We start from the raw sequence: 21,034 nt of genomic DNA on the forward strand, positions 1-21,034 counted from the left end.
GTGCTCTACATACATGACAGTGTACTTGTCACAAACACTGACATGGTGAATTTGCCTCTTTAGCATCCTAATGCAAATCAGAAATAGTCTTCCATATAGTTCTAGTTTAAAAAATTATACTGTAAGTCAAGCAGTAGAGGTGCAAGCCTTTAATCCCAGCACTTGGGGCAGAGACAGGTGAATCTCTGTTGGGTTTGAGGCCAGCCTGGTCTATAGAGTAAGTTCCAGGACCGTCAGGGAAGTTACAGAGAAACCTTGTCTCAAAAAAATTCTATGTATATATGACATAAAATGTACAAATTTTTGAAGTTCATTACACCTAAACTTTTAATAAAGGTATGTACACCAGCTGTATGTTATTACAACTGATTTTAGCAGAAAACAAACACCTCTTCCAAATGTAAGCTTCAACCAGAAAAGTACCAAAAACTGTAAGCCAACCCAGCACAGAACGCCACCTCAGTCTTCCTGACAGCATCCCCACATAGACAAGACCTGTCAACACAGGGCTCACATCAAAAGATCACCATTAGTTCCAGAGCCACCCAGGCTCACATTCACTTATGATGAGTTCCAGCTTCTATGCCTTACGGGCACAATCCTGACAGCCACTGGGGCACATGGATCCAGTACATCAGCCTTATCACTTCCATACTGAGCAAGTCCATGGGCACAAAACATAAAGTCGTGTCTTGCTAACTGCTATAAACTTGAACTGTAGAACAAACACTATGTATTTACATTCTTGTGTTTCCTCATCTTTTTTTTTCCTTTTATGTATATGGAGGAACACAGTACAGTGCATGTATGTCTGCTCCAAGAGCATGTATGTGGTGGTGTATACACCTATGCATGTATGCATGCATACAGGTGGGGGCCAGGAGGACACCAGATGGCCTGCTCTATCACCTTCCACTTTTGAAACAGCCTCTCACTGACCCTGGAATAGGCTGGGGGCCGGCAGGTCCAATGACCCTCTCACTGACCCTGGAGTAGGCTGGGGGCCGGCGGGTCCAATGACCCTCTCACTGACCCTGGAGTAGGCTGGTGGCTGGCAGGTCCAATGACCCTCTCACTGACCCTGGAGTAGGCTGGGGGCTGGCAGGTCCAATGACCCTCTCACTGACCCTGGAGTAGGCTGGGGGCCGGCAGGCCCCAATGACCCTCTCACTGACCCTGGAGTAGGCTGGTGGCCGGCAGGTCCAATGACCCTCTCACTGACCCTGGAGTAGGCTGGTGGCCAGCAGGCTCCAATGACCCTCTTGTCTCCACCCGCTGACCCAGTGCTGAGGTTACGGGTCACACTTTTACACGGATGCTAGGACCCACATTCAGGCCCATGTCCACACAGCAAGCACCCTTCCCCACTGAGCACCCCAGCTCCTGCTCATTTATAGTCTAAGGGTGGGAACCCAATTCTACCACTTACTGCAACTTTCTTTGCCAAATCCACAATGTCTTCCATCAACTCAAGGTGCTGTAATTTCTTCAAACTTAGCTCAGCGGCACGAGAACGGCTTAAAGACAATTGTTTTTAAAGATTAGGATCCCAAACGTACTTATTTACTGAATGTTACATTTATATGAACTTTGTATTTATGGTTCTATTTAAACTGTGTGTAAAGTTTTTTTTTTCTTTACTCCAGGTAACAATACATCAAGTGTTCAACAAACAAAACACTATCTTTTCCTCTCTCCTCTAACACTGGTATTTATAAATAAGTTTATTATCATTTTAAAGTTTGCAATCTATTACTATTCAGGTAATTCGTTAAAATGTTACACTCATTTGTTTATATTCAAATCCCAAGTCTTTATTTTTTCTATCCAATTAAACAAACAAAAAAACTAAGCAGCACAAGAAAGAGGCACCAGCCTCCCACTGTACTGGGTATTCCTCAGCACTAACAATGAGCTATCACAGTTCTTAAAAATTAGTATTGCATAGGAACTTACGTGGCTTCCACACAGGGATGCAATCTTGATATTATAGAACTGTGTTGATGATGAAAAAGAAGTGGCCAGAAGATATATAGCTTAATGGTGTCACAGTAATCTTGCAGGATAGAAAGTGGCTTACTACACCACATATTGCAGATGTCATATTCTTAATTAAAATTAAAAAGTTTAAAATTAGTATTTTCAAATAAATCAATACTGTTAGGGAAAAAGTTAAATAGGTATAAAAAGGCAAAAACTAAAGGACTAAAATATTCAATCTATTAGTTATTAAGAATAAATAATTACTGGCTGAATTCTAGCTTAACAGAAGATTACAGCTTCTAGTCTGAGACATGCGTCTTGTCATGTTGATCAAAGCTGGCCTTGAACTTCCAATCCCTCTGCCTCAGCCTCCTTCCCAAGTGCTGGGATTGCAGGCCTGTGTCATCAAATCAAGCTAAAAACACATCTTAAAAGATCAATCGTTATGTCACTGTGAGGATGGATGACCTCCCTTTACAGTCTCCAACAATTAGCATTAAAGTGTTAATATACTCACCTAAATTTTTCTCACTTTGGGCATAATCTTTATATTGCATACCCTAAAAGAAGAAAATTATTCTGATTTTTATCCGGTAAAATGTGAAAGTATGTATGACCTGTGGTTCCTCCACTCCTCTGTCCCTACAGCGCCCTTAGGAGCTTGGCCAGTCTCCAGTACAAACAACTGCTGCTCACCTCCTCCACTCTGCATCACGCCCTTCCCTCCTGAGACCTCCTCAAGGCCTGTGCACCTTCCTGCCCATCCTCACATGCCACAGAAGCCCCTCTCAAGTAGAAAGCCTTGGGACAGAGAGCTAACACGCCTACTTACCACTCGGTCATAGTAGAGCTCAGTCACCCGGACATAATCGTCAGTGGTAAAGTCGGGAGCACAGATACAGTCATCCTCGTAAAGGCAACCTTCCAATAAGGCGTCATCTGCCAAACTGAAGTCTCCCTCATCAAAATCGTCCATAGTGCACAGTCCTATGGAGACAACACACATCCCGGTCAACCTGTGCTCCAGGCAACACGAGCCAGCAGCTTTCCCTAGGGTATACCAGGAAAACATTTGGGGCCTGTGTCCTAAGAGAACACCCCCAATCAGAACTGGGTCTGTAAGAGTCTCATCCCTAATAAACTCTTCTTTCCCAAACAGCTTCATCTATTTTGTTTCTTTAGGCTCACATATTCACAGCTCTACTCTGAACTTGCGGTGTCCATGTCTCCCTTGGGTAGAAGAAAACTAAGGGCATCTCACCCTGTATGTGCCTAGCAAACTACACCTTTAAAAAGTGTTTGCCGAATGTAGAAAAGACATTCTCCTACTGTGTACCACCCTACCCACTACATGGCACACCCTAGCATACACCATTTCACAGCATACAAACTGCTACATCCTCAACCATCCTGACTACTGAGAAACCACCCTGCTAGCTGCTCGTTCCTGGACAGAGGGCAAAGCTGGAGTGGTTCCCTGACACTATGTCCTCCATGGCCGCATCCAGACCTGCCACCCTGCAAATCCTTGCTCGCTACTCTCTCTGCTACTACAAGCACAGCCTTGCTGCCAGACCGCGAGCGAGGAAGAGGAAAACTAGTCTGAAGTTTCAGGCTGCTTCCCCCCTAAAGGAAGTCCAATTGCAAGGATTTTCCCGTCTAGAGCTCCTATACCCTGCAAACGTGATACCATGCAAACGCAGCGTTCCATTCCTTCCAGCTCTTCTCTCTTCACCAGCATCTCCTAACACCCTGCGGTCTCTTCGAACCCCACTGCTGTTAGGTCAAGTTCGTCTTTAGACAGACCGTCACTAGTGGAATACACACCTATTTCTTCAATCAAGCAGTATGTTCAGTTTATTTGTGAGAACCTCACAATATCAAAAGTGAAGAGCAAGCTTCCTCAATAACTAGACATACCACACCACACTCTGCACCAAGTGCTTTCTAGGCGATGTCTCACGAATCCTCAGAGACTTTCATAGTGGACGCATGTCATCATCTCTACTGTACAAATGGGAAAACACGTCAGTAAAATTCAGTAATTTGCTCCAGGTCACCACGTGAGGAAAGATTCAAACCCAGTCCTCCGGCCTGACGAGCTCTCACACAGTAACTACAGCTTCTTTTCCTCACCAAGAACATGGCAGTCAGTCTTGCCCTTCCCAGGCCACCGCCCTAGCCATACTAGGCTATCTGATGACGCCTTCTCGGCTAACACCAACGAGACTGCCACCTCACGGGCCTCTTGTTTGCCAGGGCCACTTCTCAGACCAGCATCAACTGCCTGAGTCAGTTTTAAACCCTCATTCTGATCAATTCTTGATCACAGCAGCAACCATTCCAACTGCCTTTTTTCCCCATTGTCTCCTATTCTCCAACCTAACCAAGAAATTTTCTTCCATTTCCTACAGAGGCCTCCATTTTCGCTCACTTTTGGTTTTCCTACAGTTTGTTCCATTTCCATCATTTGAAGGAAACTCTTTTAATAAGGTCATTAATGACTACAATAAAATGGTCAAGTGTAACACCCGAGAAGGTTACCTGTTCTGCATGAACAAGACTTTCAGAGTTTAAGGAATGTACACAATAGCTGGAGAAAGACACCATAGCACCCAAAATAAGGCACGTGATACGGACTGTTATTCTCAGAAATGCATACTTTTAAGTTCACAAGGTTTTTTACTATACATACAGAAAGAGACAAGAACCGTCATAACACAGACCACCACATGGTGTAGATACAACAGGCAGACTCAAGCACCTCTGACATGATGCTAGTCATTCACGTCCAGCAGATCTCATGAGAGCACACAGCAGCAACTGCACTGGGGTTACAACGCTGGTGCAGGTTTCTAATGTTCCGTTCTGTTTAACTGGAGAGTCAATGTGGCAAAGCGGTAAGAGCATGGACTCTGGAGCCACACTGACTGGACTGGAACCCGGATGCTCCCGTTCCTGGGTGTGTGATCTAGGGCAAATTACTTAACTTTTCTGTGTTTCAATTTCCTCCTGACTAATCAGCTAACACATGTAAAGTGCTTTCACGTTAGCAGGCATGTTAAGAGAGACAATAAACACTAGCTATTAGTAACAAACATTGGAGATGAATGTTTAAAATCTGTTCTTAGACGATTTCAGCTAACCAGTCTACCTTAATAGCTAAGTCCAAAGAGCACTTTTCAGCGTACAACTTACTTGGCAGAGCGGAGCACTCCCTCCTCCTGAGAGCGCTTCTCACGGGCTCCAGACTCTTCTGGTTCCTCCTACTCGTCTGGCTGCTCTTCCTCAGTCTCCTTCACGGCTCCTCTTCTCCTTTCCCCCACCCAAATGTCAACTCTCTTTCCTTCTCATCTTACTCTCGCTGAGTGACCTCATCCACCACACCCGCGGCCAACAGCACTTAATGACCTTCCACGTCTGCAGCTTCTCTGGGTTTGCCATTCCCATTTACTGCACGTGTTTCTACTTAGTATTCCCCGTCACAGAGTTTACTCGGCCTAGACAATAGTGTCTGTGATATCACAGGTTTGATATACAAGTTTTTCACACACATTAAATTACTATTAAAACCTTTCAGGAGTTTTTCTATGTGCCATTTAAATCAGCTTAGCTAGGACTATAGGAAACACCGGATTCCCAACTTCTAAAAGCTAAGATTCCCCAATCTTTCCAGGCTGGGCCACATCTCTCAGCTTCCAGAACATGATGTCAACTGCTGCTAGATCTTAACCAGATTCAGGAAGTTCAAAAGCAAAAACAAAAAAAGGCTCAAAAGAGCCAAGTTCTTTCCTCTTTCTGTATACTATTTGTCAATTAACCACTCAAAATGCCACACGGTTATTCAAACCAAAACTGTGGAGGGGACCAAAATGCAGGTCATCATTAACTGCCCACTCTCACACCTCAACACAACTTACCCACACCACTAGCTCTCTAAAAACAAACAAAACCATCTGAATGAACTCCATAGTCCTCACTGGTGGCTTGCCTTCACCTCAGCACCGAGGCTGAGCCTATCACCTCTCTGTTAACCCACCTAACAGCCTGACCATCAGATAACCCTCTTCCCTACAATACGCAGGACTAGGCCCATATAAGCCCACTCCTGCTCCTGTCTCCTCACCCAAGGACACATGGCCTATACTCAGTCACACTGGGCTGCTGGTCACTCCTTAGCAACTTTATTCTGCAACCACAATAATGCCCTCCAGCTCCACTCAGTTCAGGAAGCATTTCCTGGTCACCCAAGCTCACCTCTTGTCTGTAAGCTTAAGAGGACTATGCCCACATCCCTGGAAGTAGTGAGCATCAGAGGTTTATTATCTGTAACATCACTACGGTCCAGAGGATGAACTGTAACAAACTTAACACATTATATTACTTAATATTTTCCTTTAGAACAACTTAACTTATTTCTTAATTTTAAACTTGTTTTAATATAAAATTCTTTACTAAGAAATCCTATTTGGTGAAAATTTTTTCTAATACAAAGTGAAACTACTACAGTTAAATATTAAAATAAAGGATTTAATTAGAACTACAATAAATATTATACTAAAGAACTGTACCAATGGAGTGAAAAAGTGGAACACAGGCTTTGTTTTGAGATAGGATCTCACTACTGCAGTCCTACCGAACTTGGAACTCACAGAGATCCACCTATCTCTGCTTCCCAAATTCTGGGATTAAAGTTGTGTGCCCTTATGTCTGGGAGATTTAAATATATATATTGTCCATTCATAGACAGAGGAAAACATTCAAAGCTGCCCTCTCCCTCCAAAGGCAACCAACTTCATTAGAAACCAAACTGGCATCTGAGAGCTAGAGTAGAGGCAGTGGCACCAAAAGCCACAGTGGACAGGAGCCCAATGTGTTAACTTGGATATGGTTCCAGGTTATCTCCCTGATTCCCAGCCAAAACTGCTACAACGCTTTCAGAAAGAAAGTACTCTCAAGTTAGACTCAAAATTCTCACAAAGATGAATCAGACTGTTCATAACCAATCATCATCAACAATGATGAGCAAGCCATCATGAGAGACAACAGAGAAAAGCAAGCAATGTTAGAACCCCCACCCCAAATCCAGACAAGACGGTCAAATACAGAACAGCTTAACACATTATAGACTTAAAAATGAACACACATGAGACTAAAAGAATGACAACATATGACTGAAAAGAAACCACATAGAACTTTAAAAAAAAAAAGTAAGTCAGAAATGGTGGTACATGTCTATAATCTCAGCAACTCAGGAGGGAGAAATGGAAGGTTACAAGTCCAAGGTTAACCCGAGACACACAGCAGGACCCTGTCTCAACAAACAGAATACAAACAGATGACTGCTAAGTCAGTAGCTGGGTGTTAAAATCAAAATATATGTGTACACACACACACACACACACACACACACATAACTAGCGCAATTAAAGGGAAAACTGGTTAAACAGAAGATAAACTATCTAACACCTAGGAGAAATGGAAAGTCGAGAAATATGAGTTTGGAAAGTGACCCATGAATACACATACGTCCAGTTAAAACTTTAGAACAAACAGAAATCAGATATTATTTAAATAATACAGTCTTCTAGATCTAATGAAAGGCAAAATTCAGAATGAAGACAGACCATGTATCAAAACTGTTCATTTAAAAAGTAGGAGCTAGAAACGGATGACTCAGTGGTTAAGAGCACTTTTTTGCTTTTCCAGAGGACCAGAGTTCAGTTTCCAGCATCCACATCAGTTGAATGGAATGCCAGGCCAGAGGATCCAGTGCCCTGTTCCAGCCTCCAGAGGCACCTGGGAACAGATGTGGCACATATTCACACAAGCACAGGCATGTAAAAAAAAATAACTATTCTTTTTTTTTTTTTTTTTTTTTTTTTTTTTTTACAAAGTGATGGCTTAGGGATGGAGAGATGGCTCAGGTTAAGAGCACTGGCTACTCTTTCAGAGGACCTGAGTTCAGTTACCAGCAACAACCAAGGTGGCTCACAACCATCTATGATGAGATCTGGTGCCCTCTTCTGGAATGCAGGTGTACATTGTATACATAATAAATGAATCTCTTTTTAAAAAGTGACGGCTAATCTTGGTTCTAAACTCGACTACATCTGGATTAACTAAGCCTCAAGTATCTGAGCAATCTGTGGGGGATTTCCCTGATTGAATCATCTGAGGTGGAAAGACCCATCCTAAATCTGGACCACATCTTCTGGTGTCAGACCACATAAAAGAACATGGAAGACAGAAGTCTTGGCTTTTGCCTGCTGACCCTCACCCTAGGCTCACCTCTCCTCTTGCTGAGGCATTCCTCGGCTGCTGTTAGAACTTAGACCTTTGCAATTCCCATGTAGACTGAAGGCCAGCAGCTCTCTAGGAGTGCTCAATAACTCCAACAACAGACAGGAGGACTGAACTATGACCACACTCCTAACTTTCCCCTGGGAGACAGTCGTTGGGCTACATGGACCAAGCCAGGAAGCCACTCTAATAATCCCCCTTTAAAACACACACACACACACACACACACACACACACACACAGAGAGAGAGAGAGAGAGACAGAGAGAGAGAGAGAGAGAGAGAGAGACAGAGAGAGAGAGAGAGAGAGAGAGAGAGAGAGAAAGAGAATTCTGTTCTGTCCTGCCCCTTTAGAGAACCCTGAGTGATACAGTGGTATATTTAAACTTAGGAGTAAAATGAGACACTCCCAGACACAGACAATCAAATATAGCTAAAGTAAAATAATATTTTCTTCAAAAAAATAAATAAAACAGGCAAAACCTACACATCTTTGCTATACTAACAGAAAAAAGATGTAAGAGCCTTCAATATATCAAAATAACTTCTCTAACTCAAGAATAAAATAGCCGGGCGGTGGTGGCGCACGCCTTTAATCCCAGCACTCGGGAGGCAGAGGCAGGTGAATCCCTGTGAGTCCAAGGCCAGCCTGGTCTACAAGAGCTAGTTCCAGGACAGGCACCAAAAACTACAGAGAAACCCTGTCTCGAAAAAATCAAAAAAAAAAAAAAAGAATAAAATAAAAATAATTTTAGATTAAAAAAATGAGTTGACCACGAATCAACAGATTTGAACTATACAGGAATTTTTAAACCTAACAATTAAAAGAAATTTTGTCTGATGGGCTAAAAAAGAAAAATTCAAAATACACTCTTTAAGAAACATCTAAACTATAAGGAATCTAAAATAAAGTAGAAAAAAAGGGATATCCTGGGTAATTAGGTTCAATTCACTAGGGAATCAAACTCGCACACATCTAATACAGGAGTCTCAGCACACACAAGAAAAACGGCTGGGACTGTTGGCAAGCCCTGGATTATATAATATTCTTAGTCTCCTAACTACTATCCAGTAACTTAAGCCAAGTAAGCATCAGCAAGGTCAGATGAGCAGGTAAAGGCGACCCTGCTCCGCTCGACACAAGTTTGGCACACCAAAGAGACACGAGAAGTCTGGGGTAAGTAGGGTGAACAAAAACTAATAAAGACGAAACAACGCAATTTCTAATCGCTGTATCTAATAGATATGTAACAACTACAGAATGCAGACTTCACACATACACACGAAACATTAAAATTATTCATGAACAATTATTAAATTCTATATAAACAAGGCCATAAGACATGAGTAAGGACTGTTTTCATATAGATAAAATACAGGCCATATTCTGACAATATAGTTGAGAAATGAAAGTCAAAGATAAATTAGTCCTCTACAGAAAGTAAGAAAGTAGATCAATTTCTGGCAAGACTAGTCAGGAACAAAGAGCCAGTTCTGGTGCCTCAGGCCTGTAATCCGCACCTAGGGAGCTGAGGCAGTAGGATTATCCTGTGTCTGAAGTTAGCCTGGACTACTTGAGTTTCAGGACAGCCTAGGCTACAAAATGAGCAAAAGAAAAAGGGGGAGGGGGGAGGCAGTATAAATAATATTCAAAATGAGAAGCGAGAAATAACGGCAGAACGTGCAAAGCAAAAAGTTTTTCAGTAATCAACATGCCATGAATTTTATACTAATAAACTTATAATTTGATGAACAAATTTCTGAAACTACCAAAAGGGAACTCAAAGAAAACAGAAAACATGAACAATCGTATCGCAATTAACTGCTGCTAAGTGTGCACACACTGAAAGAATATACTTACACCATTTTGAAAGTAAGTTCCATCAAAATTTTAAGAAACTGATGTATCCCATCCAAATTAACTACTCAGTAACTCACTTGGTAGACTGTTGTAACCTTAATACCAAAAATCAATCAGTCAAAAAAGAAAAATGAACGGCCGAGAGTGGGAGCACACTTTTGCTCCTAGCACTTAGGAAGCAGAAGCAAGTGGATCTCGGTGAGTTTGAGTACAGTCTGACCTATATCAAGAGTTCTAGGCCAGCCAGGACTAGATAGTCAGTTGCTGTCTCAAAAAGGGAGGGGGTCTGTTTATAGAAAAGTGCAAAATCCTAAATAAATCATTATCCAATTCAGTCCAGCAGTACATTAAAAAGAAAATATTAAGGCCAATTGGATCTATTTCCAGAAACAAAAAGTAAGTTAAAAATTAAAGTCCATAATTTGGAGGCTCAGAGAGACAGCTCAGCAGGGTAGCCACTGGCTGCTCTTGCTGAGAACCTGGGTTCACTGAGCAGTGCTCATAACTGCCTGTAACTCCAATTCTAGAGGCTCCAACGCCCTCTGCTGGCCTCTGTGGGCACCAGGCATGCAAGTGGTACAGAAGACCTATATGCCAGCAAAACAATTTTACAAATAAAAAAATATTTTTAAAAAAATGTAATTTGTAATTCATTTCACATAATGGATTGGAGAAAAGAAACAAAATCTCAACAAATACAGAAAAGCATGTGAATAAATGGCAGAGCCTGTCCTAACATGACATTGTTACCTACAAACATCCTAACAAATGCTGCTAACGGGCAACACTTCCTTTGAAACTGGGAATGAGACCTGTATGTGCGCTATAATCACGTCTAATGAACAACCATAACACTTCCACCGAACACACACACACACACACAATAAGGAAAATAACTGGAAATAGGAAAAAAAAATAAACATCACCACTGCATGACAGAATGTCCAATGGAATTCCAAAATATGAGAAATAAAATACAAAGCGGATAATTAAAAATATGTATTTTAAAATATGCTGGAAATTTTCTTTACTGATTACTGCCAGCAAATGGAATCTCGGGAGGTGGTATTATTTATAACAACAACCAATTTCAGTTCTTCACAGGACTGACTGGATTGGTTTTAATTAAGCCCCAGAGGGCTTTTCACAACTGATCTTAAAGATCAAAGGTCCAATAACAAGTAAGACTCAAGAGTTTCCCAGGCATGAAGATCACTGAGGGGCTAAAGATGCTGATCACAGGCCAGCCTGGGTCCAAAAACTACAAACAGATTCAGGTAAAGCTACAGTGACGCGAACTAAGCGAGTTACAAACACAGGTAAATATGTCGGACGACAGACATACAGGAGCCAGGAAACATCGATCCACAGACACTCAGCAGCCAGTCAGGCAGCATGGATCTGCAGAAGCAAGTTTTGTCAAATGCATGCGGCCATGGGCTTTCCCAATGCGCATTAAAAAAAAAAAAAGGTACCCATTTGTCAGATTTAAAAGATAATTCAGTATTTTTTTAAAAAGTAGGTGAAAAAACACAGGTATGTTTTTCACGCCAACAAGGGAAATATCTGATGCGTAAATATATGAAAAGATGCTCAATCTCGTTAATAAATGCAAATATAAACCACAATGATGCACCATGTTGAACTACTGACAAACACAGAAATCTAAGGTATTAGATAGGCTGTGGGTTAACTATAATCCCGTATAAAGCCGACCAAAGTATGTAAATTGACAAAACTGTTAGCTGAAACGCACGTTGGTACAAGGACTTCAAAACCAACCTGAAATCCTTTCGTGAAGCTGAACCCCTTGAAGACCAGCAATTCCACTCTAGCAATCAGTTCATGATGCTTGGGTACGCCAACAAAGTATCTTTAAAGTTATGTGCTTTCCACACGCTACTATGGTGTCTAAAAATGGTCAGCATTGAGTTTAACCACAAAGAATACATTTCTAGAGTATAAGGACATTTTAGTCAAACTGTGATTCTTGTAAATGTGTACTGGGCCAGCAAGATGACTCAGTGGACAGGGGTACTGCCACCAACCCCAACAACCAGAGTTCAATCCCCCAGACCCACCTGGTGGGAGGAATGGATTTCAAGTTGTCCTCCACACATGTACCACGACACATAGACCCACACAAGAAAATAGGTGTTAAAATGTTTTAGGTGTTATAGCTACTTTTATCATACGGTTGAGTTGAATAAAAGTAATTATATACAGTGATAATTAACAGAAAAAATAAATGACACCAACTTCCTGAGTAAGTAAATGGACAGAGGATATGCTGGGATTAAAAGAGGCTTCTCAGCATTGTATGTAGCATTTTAAGTAATTTTTGCTTTCTTACTTACAGCTATACCACAGTTCTTCCACGTGGGTGTGCTGTTTACTTTTCCTATGGAGAACAGAATAATCAAAATGCCCACCAGCAGGAAAATGCACAAAGTGCATTATATTCCCCCAGTATTACACAAGCAGTAAAGAATTAGTGACTTACATCTGAATATTAGTAACTCAGAAATACACATTGACTGAAAGCAAGTTTCAGGATACACCCATGATAATGTGTTTTACTCAAACACAGAAACCATACATACAATCCAGAGCTGAGTGATACACAAAAATTTGGTCAGTATAGAAGAATAACATGGTTCAGGATAATGATGAACACACTCAGTATTGGTTAGGGTGACTCTTGGATCCACTGGTTGATTTGGAAGTGTTCACTTGTTTGACTTCACAGACTGTAATATATTACATGTATTCTGAGTATACCAACTACTACACCAAGGAGGAAAGGATTTAAAAGGAAACACTGTATCTTTAAAATGCTTTTAATTAAATCAGTTCACTTGCTACTAGAGAGGTACATATAACATACCATGAAATTCTATCTTTACACCAACCATAGCAACATTTGATAATGTAATAAATGTTCGTTGGTATTAATATAATGAAGACCAAATTCAATAAAGACCAGACCAATCCGCTGTGAGAGATTAACCCATTTGCGGTCACATGGCTAGACGGAAGCCAGGCTGTAAGCGAATTTAGCAGCAAGCTAAAGTCATAAGAAGGCGGTGAGTAAAGAGAAGAGGAAACGTAGCTTGTTAGCAAGCATGTGAGGAAATGGGCGCTCTCAGAATCAGTGGACACTGGCTGGACAACCACCTTGAGAGCTTCTATCGTATCTGGTTAAGTGGGAGACACATATTCTAATATCCAGCAAAATTATGACTAAATGTACTTCCTAGAGGAACTTCAAAAGTATATAACAAAGAGGTACAAACATAGTTCTTGCAGGACTCTTTTAAAGAGTAAACACTACACATAATTCCAAAATCCATCAAGAGGAGACCATAAAAATAAATTATGGTATATTCATACAATGCAGTGCTACAGCAACAATTATAATAATTCAAAGAAAATACAATAGTTCGATTTATTCATATATATCTCAAAATGTGATGCTGAGTGAAAAGCAAGTTGCAAAACGACACAATTTTATCACTTTAGTTTAAAAACCAATACTATGTATTGTTTATATAGTCACCATTACCGAATTATAAATTGTGCAAGGAAATGAAACATACACACCTGAACACAGTGGCTATCTCCAGGAAAGGAGGGGAGAACTCTCAGCACCTCCAAAAATTTTTAATCTTTGTTTTTTTTTTGGAGGCTTTGAAGTAAATTTGGCAAAAAAAAAAATTTAATTAAATTAAATGTCTGGTTTGGTTAGATCTGCCTATGTTTAATATTTGAAGCATTCCGGAAAATTAGGCAACAGTAAGGAAACTGAGCAGGAGAGAAACAGACAGAAACCGCAGCCCTTGAGCGCAAAGCACAAACCCTTGACAACCACAGTGGTAGTGACTTAGTCCCTGAAGGGGTTTCACCTTCTTTTCCCCATGTATCCTTACAACAAGTCAGTTTTCCTGCAAATAAAACACAATCTTTGTTTTTAAAATAAGGTTCTAACTAGAGTCGTGGCTGTGACATAACTGCCCCAGAGAAAGCAGTAACGTCTGTATGACGCCACCTGTTTCTCTCGCCAGATTCCAGAGATTTATATGGCTGCCATAAACACCCTACTAACCACTCGGTGTTGCCAAGATCTGGTGAAAGACACAAGCGTATACTTGGGAAGGATTTGCAAACGGAAGGACATTTAGAAGCTAAAAGCTTCTGCAAAAGGCACCGCGCACCGGTAACCAGCCCGCATTCGCCTCCATTCTGGTCCTTTGTGTCCCCCCCCCCCCCCCCCCCCCCCCGCCAAGGGGCGGCCGCAGAGGCTTTAGTGACGTCAGCACCACTGCGGAGCTGCAGCCCCCGCAACAGGCGATAGAAGGGCGGAGGATGCTCCTCCAAGGCTGCAGGTGGGGGCAGCTCTGCGTCCCTCCCTGGTCCTCCCCAAAACATAACGGGGTAAGGACGCCGGGAAGACGCGCGCACACCGACAGACGGGGGGTCGCGCGCGTCCCAGAGCCCTATGAGCCGAAGTCCGCGCACGCGCGCCGCAGGGCCCCCGCAAAGCGCACCTGGGGAGGCGGGGGACACGCGAGGACGCACCCGCGTGCCTGTCGACCGCAGGCTGCCGCAGCGGCGAGGGCGCGCACACCACGACGGGGGGGGGGGTAGGCACTGACCACCCGCAGGGATAGGGACGCCCACGCCACGGCGACCGAGGGAACAAAGCGGGCCGGCCACGGACACGGGCGCGTCCCCGAGCGCTCAGGACGCGGCGGCCGGCGGCCCAGCAGGCAGCTCACCCACGCGCGCCAAGGGGTGCGCACGCCACAGGCCCACTGTCCCCCAGCACGGACCCCCGAGAACCACCCCCCCCCCCGACAAAGCGGACACACCCACCGGGGCAAGGGCGGCCACACCCCCCTCGGCGCTCGGGCGCCTCGGCGAGACGCGCGCGGACCCACACTCACCACACACCCACGCGGGGAGGTGTGGAGCGCCCCGATGCCCGGGCATCTCGGCTGCGGCGGGACGCGCGCTGGCTCTGCACTCACCCGGGCCCGCAACCCGCGAGCCTCGGACGCGGGCCGCCGCCGCCGCCGGCCCCTCCACGTCAACCCGACCCGTGCAGCGAGCGGCCAGCGGCTGCAGAGGCTGGCGGGTCACGTGGGCGGGAAGCGCGCATGCGCAGTCGCCGCCCCGCCCCTCAGCTCGACGGGGAGGGCCGTGAGATTTGTGCTAGCCCCCGCGCACTGCGCCTGCGCCAACCGGCGGGGCGCCTCTGAGCCCCAGCTTTTTCCTAGGGGTTTTTAATTTTTTTTATTCTTTTTCTTCCGCCCCCACTGCGGCTCTCTGGGCGGCGCCTGCGCAGAGGACTGAGTGCGGAGGGGCTGAGAGGTCGGAGGGGCTGGGCGTGGGTGTTGGAAGAAGCCAAGGTCGAAGGCCTCCCTTCTTTTTTGGGCCCCGCATGGGGCGGGGGGCCGAGCCCCTCAGGACAGAGCAGGACTCGGTCCGGTTCGTTCCTCGCGTTCCGATGTCCCGAGTTGCGCATTTTTCCTGCAGCGCGCTCCCGCCGCCCCCTTCTCTGCAGGGGTGCGCGTGCGCGCCGAGGGGCCTTGGCCGAGCGGGGGCGGGCGAGCATCCGCAGTGCCTCTGCGGCGCGGCGGGGAGGTTATGTAACAACCCGTGGTGATGGGAGGGGGCATGCTTGACGACGACTATATTCCTTTTCCACAGATTGTCTAAAGCCACAGGGAAGATGGTGGAAAATTCACCGTCGCCATTGCCAGAAAGAGCGATTTATGGCTTTGTTCTTTTCTTAAGCTCTCAGTTTGGCTTCAGTAAGTACTGGAATGATAGATGGACCAGGAAATGATGCGTTTGTTCTCAGAATGTGCACACATGAGCTGTTGATTCATTCAACCTCTGTCTCTTCTTAAGGAGCCCTGAAAGGAACCCTCTGTTTGCTCAGAGTGTTTATATATCCAATACTAGGTTTAACCTCCAGTATTTACCCAGCACTAGGCACGACACTAAAGCGAATAAAGCCTGGGCCGTGCCCTGGGGTCATAGTACTGTGGAGAAGTATAGCAAACCTACAGTTAACACAGCATCATGGGTGTCCTGGGAGAGCGTTGGAAGACTGAGACATCAGGTTGGCTTTCTCCTGGTGACTCCCTGGCAAGTGTATCAGAAAAAGGCCAGGGCGAAGGACCATGGGACTCCCTGAGTGGCAAAGTTTGGGAGTGAGGAGGTTATGGCTCCAGGGCACCGTGCTGGAGCTAAGACATTGGGTGTAAGAATGTGCCCTTTACATTTTGGATCTGCTATGATTCCCATAATGTTCCATTTTGTACATGAGGACGTTGAGGCCTACTTAAACTAATGTGACCAACTCACACAAGGAGAACCAAAGCCCCTCCTCACTAAGTTTGGAAAGTGTGAGGCAACCAAGTGGAATAAAATTAAATGCCTGCAATCCACCTTTCTGAATCCTCAACTGAAAAGTATTCGCTCGGTTGTAGCCTGGTCAGTGCAAAGAAGAAGTCACAACTGAGCTCAAATTCTGGCTCTTGCACGGAGTCCTGGTTTGGACTCAGAATGGTTAACTTACTTCGGGCCTAAAGTGTCCTTATCTGTAAGGGGGTATTGATAGTGTTCATTGTTGATTTTTGTATAAAGTGATCCAGAGAAGTAGGTATTGTATTGCTGTCCTCAATTTAAACTGAGATTGCTGGGTTTAAGGAACTTGCTCAAAGCCACAGCAAAGTCAATGAACAATAGGACTGGAATTAGAACACAGGCCTACTGACGACTTCTCTCTACTGCCCTTTTCTGACTTGTAGTAACGCTGATATTTTACATAAAGTACTTAATTCAAAAATACTATTTAATAAGTGTTAGTCGCTATTTATTTTTGTAAATATCTATTCAAAAAAATCCTTTAAGGATTGGAAGCTCTACAAGTTAAATCAGTGACTTAAGGTACAACGAAAAATTAATTCAAGAATTGATTGAGCACTTACTATGTACCAGACAGAAGAGTGTATGTAGACAATCAGAACCAGAGGGAACAAGTTCCCCTTTAAGCAACTAAATGCAGTGACATCTGCGCTGTGAAGTACTGAACTCATAGTGTGCAGAAACAGTCAAATGCTGTAGATAGCAGTTGCTAAGAAATAATGTGTCCTTAGACTAAAATATAATGTGAAGGCTATGAAACTAGGAAACTATTAATATTGTAATTATGACAAGTATTACAAGAGTGGTCCAGATCAGGAGCTAAGATGCTGAATGCTGAGAGTCGAGCATGCGTCAGGAACATTGTGTGTCTGAAACATGTAGTTTGGATCCATGCCTGACTGAGTTTTCTTCTCTCTTCCCTTACCCTCTTTATCCTGCAGTACTTTACCTTGTATGGGCTTTCATTCCTGAATCTTGGTTAAACTCCTTAGGCTTGACTTACTGGCCTCAAAAGTAAGTTTAATATTTCTTTAATTAAGGGCAAAACTATACTGATTTGCAGGATTATAGCCTTCTCTAAAACACACACCTTAAATCATTATTGTTTAAAATCCATAAGTAACTGTGTTGAGATTGAAAATTGTGTGTGTGTCGGGGGATGTGGTAGGGTGGGGGTACTCTCATGTGTCTGGCCACCTCTGTGTGTGAAGGTAAACATGTTTGCATGTGCATGTGGTGGTCCAAAGTTGATGTCAGGAGTCTCCCTTGATCCTTCTCCACCTTATGGGCACCATCTCTCACTTGAACTTGAGTGGGACAGTATAGTCTTACCAGCCAGCTTGCCCCAGAATTCCCTGTGTCTGCCTCTTAGTGCTAGGATTGCAGGTGGGGCCGTCACATGCATCCAGCATGCACCTGGGTTCTGGCAATCCAGACTCTGGTCCTCAGAGTGGAGCGGTGAGTGCTTTAACCAGAGAGCCATACCCCAGCAGAAATTGAGCATTTCTTAAAGGTTACTAATATATCATGAATTAAAGATGGTGGTACAAGCATGTTTATCTCCATTTCCTCCCTAAAATCTGGCTAAAATTATATTAGAAGATAAAAGATATTAATAAAATTTTGAGATAGTCTTTGAGTTAGAAGGGTCTATTTTTTTCCATGTGCTAGAGGAGGGAAGCCATCAAGAATATTTGTGCCCTGGATTTGTGCCCAAAATGGCCTCAGACCTTGGAAATATCAATGTCTCTTGGTAATGGTGATTCTGCGTTGAACAGGAGATATGTTTAAATAGCTGCTCTGCTGACTCCCCGTCCTTACCTTGAACCTGGAGATTGCCCCTGTCCTCCATGCAGAAAATCGTTCCATCCTGTGGAGAGTGTTGGGGAGAGTCTGTAGTCTGGAGGGAAATCGTTCCATCCTGTGGAGAGTGTTGGGGAAAGTCTGTAGTCTGGAGGGAAATCCTTCCATCCTGTGGAGAGTGTTGGGGAGAGTCTGTAGCTGGAGGTTACCAGGTAGCTGTAAAATTGAAGCATGGGATGATAAAAAGACAGCGTCTGCACGGTTAGTAAGGGCCAGTCTCTCCCTTAGCACCTTCCCTTATGAGGCTTTGAGTTTTATCCCACCCTTGCCCAGAAAAGGCTGGGAGGTGCCATGCTGAGAAAGCGGACCAGGGTAAAAGACGTATTTCTGCCCTTACTGCCATCTCTGCTCATGTATGTACACACCTTACTTCCTGTCAACTTCATATCACTTGGATATGTAAATGTGAATAGACGTCATAAATTCCCAGACAATAAAAGAAAGTCTGCTCAAATGCAAAAGAAAAGAAGACACCCGGAGAAAATGGAGATGTCAGCTGCAGGAGGGAGAGGAGCCTAATCCCCAGAGATTGGAAAGGACCTGAGCAGTGTGCTGTCCAAGAAAGTGGTTCTTAAGTCATCAAGTGAAAAGTCCTAAGCACGATAACTGAAATTAAAATGCTACCTGGAAAGCTGATTAAGGCTCTCGGTTGCAGATGCTGTTTACACGCAGTGTACAGTTACAGAATAAAAGTGTGGTGTAACTGGAAAGTCTGAGGGAGAAGTGAGGCCTTGCTTTCATTAGACACCTAGAGAATATGTCTGAAACTGATGAAAATCAAGAAATAGTAATGTGGGCATGTTAAATGGGAACGAGGAAGCAAGCGACTCAGGTATTGGAAGGGCTGGGGGTGGAGCGGGACTGCAGGGTCAGCATGGCTGGAGTCAAGTTGGACAGCTGACCGCAGCTCAGACCTGCAGGATCCTCGTGTGCATCCGCTGCTTCTATAAAAACCTACATTTCTAAAGTATGTTTTGTGGGCCAGGCGGTGGTGCCGCTTGCCTTCCAGCTCAGCACTCGGGTGGCAGAAACAGGCGATCTCTGTGAGTCTGAGGCCAACCTGGTCTACGAAGCAAGTTCCAGACAGTGCTGTTACACAGCGAAAACCTGTCTCAAAAAGAAAAGAAGAAGAAAGAAAGAAAGAAAGAAAGAAAGAAAGAAAGAAAGAAAGAAAGAAAGACAAAAAACAAAGTATGTTTTGTGACAGCCTCTTGGGAATTATAGCTTCTTAACGTGTATTTAATACACATTAATGTTCTCTCTTGCAGATACTGGGCCGTCGCATTGCCTGTCTACCTCCTTATTGCTGTTGTGATTGGTTATGTCCTCTTATTTGGTATTAACATGATGAGTACCTCTCCACTCAACTCCATTCATACCATCACAGGTAAGTTTATATGTCTGTAAAATGATGAAGGGGTGGAGGCATGAGATAGTGGTACTTTTGTCAGGAAAGCAATCAGTGGGCCTCAGAGCACACTGGGACAAAGTCATCTGCCACATTAAACATGGCATGGTGGTTACTCTTGATTGCCAGCTTGGTGGGACTTAGAATCTGAATGCACCGTGTGGTTTCTCCAGGTTAGGTTTATAGAGTGGAAGACACCCTAAGTGTGGAAGGTGCCATTCCATGGATCTAGCACTGAGTAAAAGCATTTTACTGTGCCTGGACACAGTGTGATCAGCTGCCTCCTGCTCCTGCCACATCCCTTCCCTCCGTGGTGTACTGTATCCGTGTAACTGTAGACCAAAGTAAGCCCTTAAGTTGCATTTGTTAGGGATTCTGTTACCGCAGAAGGCAAGTAACTGCGAGTGCACAGTGTTTGTGGTGAGCGGTGCAGTTGATCTTAGCTAACCCAGAGATTACAAGAAGAAAATGCTTGGCTCACTGGAGCTTTTCTTCTCTTGCAGATAACTTTGCTAAAAACCAACAGTGGAAGAACTACCAAGAAGATGCCATCCCAGCATTAAGAGATGTTCCCATTAGTGAAGTAAACAGAATGTTCTTCCTTGAAACTCAAGAACTTAACACCCACAACTGAGCTGTGTGTAAACATGCTAACGCCAGATATTTACAAGTTTGGGGGCGAATAATTTTGAACATAATTATATTGACTGTCCTTTAATACCCAATGTTGGCATGTAAAAACATGAAAGTTGATTTCAGATTGAGTTCAATTGATGTTGTAAATATTTTCAATTGCATTTTTAATTGACAGAATAAATAAAATGCCACTTATACTACATTCAGCTTTGTGTCTGTATGTGCACACATGCACATGTGAGTATGAATGCACATATGCACAGTGTGTATAAAGGTCAGAGGACAACTTAGGTTATCTCCTCAGGAGCCCTTTATTTGAGACAGGGTTTCCCATTGGCCTAACTTCACCACTTAGGTCAGGGTAGCCCACAAGCTTCCAGGGCTCTCCCTGCCTCTGTTTCCCTTCCTGTCATTGCTTTCATGTGGGTGTTGGAGAGCACTCGGGTCCTCTTGCATTCACAGACCATGTACGGTACCCACTCAGCCATCCTTCCCGACCTAACGTAAATATTAGTGTCTCCTGTGACCAGGGACTTTGTAAGC

General features: G+C 43.9%; 2 protein-coding genes across 6 annotated transcripts in view; one reads left to right on the top strand and one right to left on the bottom strand.

Annotated features, from left to right (window-relative positions):
- Ttc3 (tetratricopeptide repeat domain 3) overlaps positions 1-15,239 on the bottom strand; it is a 98,599-nt gene extending 83,360 nt beyond the window's left edge. For 4 of the 5 annotated variants that reach the window (XM_085685804.2, XM_085685805.2, XM_085685807.2 and 1 more), the window contains exons 1-5: positions 15,093-15,239; positions 2,816-2,970; positions 2,501-2,543; positions 1,957-2,107; positions 1,430-1,517 (exon numbers count right to left, since the gene is read on the bottom strand). In XM_085685804.2, the coding sequence (XP_085541930.1) occupies positions 1,430-1,517; positions 1,957-2,107; positions 2,501-2,543; positions 2,816-2,970; positions 15,093-15,138 (483 nt within the window). In that variant the 5' untranslated portion in view covers positions 15,139-15,239. The remainder of the gene's footprint in view (positions 1-1,429; positions 1,518-1,956; positions 2,108-2,500; positions 2,544-2,815; positions 2,971-15,092) is intronic. The other variant, XM_085685808.2, reaches the window with a different exon arrangement.
- A 118-nt stretch (positions 15,240-15,357) lies between these two features.
- Pigp (phosphatidylinositol glycan anchor biosynthesis class P) lies at positions 15,358-20,693 on the top strand. The gene is made up of 5 exons (XM_085685809.2): positions 15,358-15,519; positions 15,859-15,962; positions 17,526-17,598; positions 19,716-19,834; positions 20,359-20,693. The coding sequence occupies exons 2-5, from the start codon at positions 15,881-15,883 to the stop codon at positions 20,487-20,489; spliced, it is 405 nt and encodes a 134-aa protein (XP_085541935.2). The 5' UTR covers positions 15,358-15,519; positions 15,859-15,880; the 3' UTR covers positions 20,490-20,693.
- The last annotated feature ends 341 nt before the right edge of the window (positions 20,694-21,034 follow it).

Source organism: Myodes glareolus, chromosome 2 (genome assembly GCF_982192425.1).
Source record: "Myodes glareolus chromosome 2, mMyoGla1.1, whole genome shotgun sequence".
Taxonomy (NCBI): Eukaryota; Metazoa; Chordata; class Mammalia; order Rodentia; family Cricetidae; genus Myodes; species Myodes glareolus.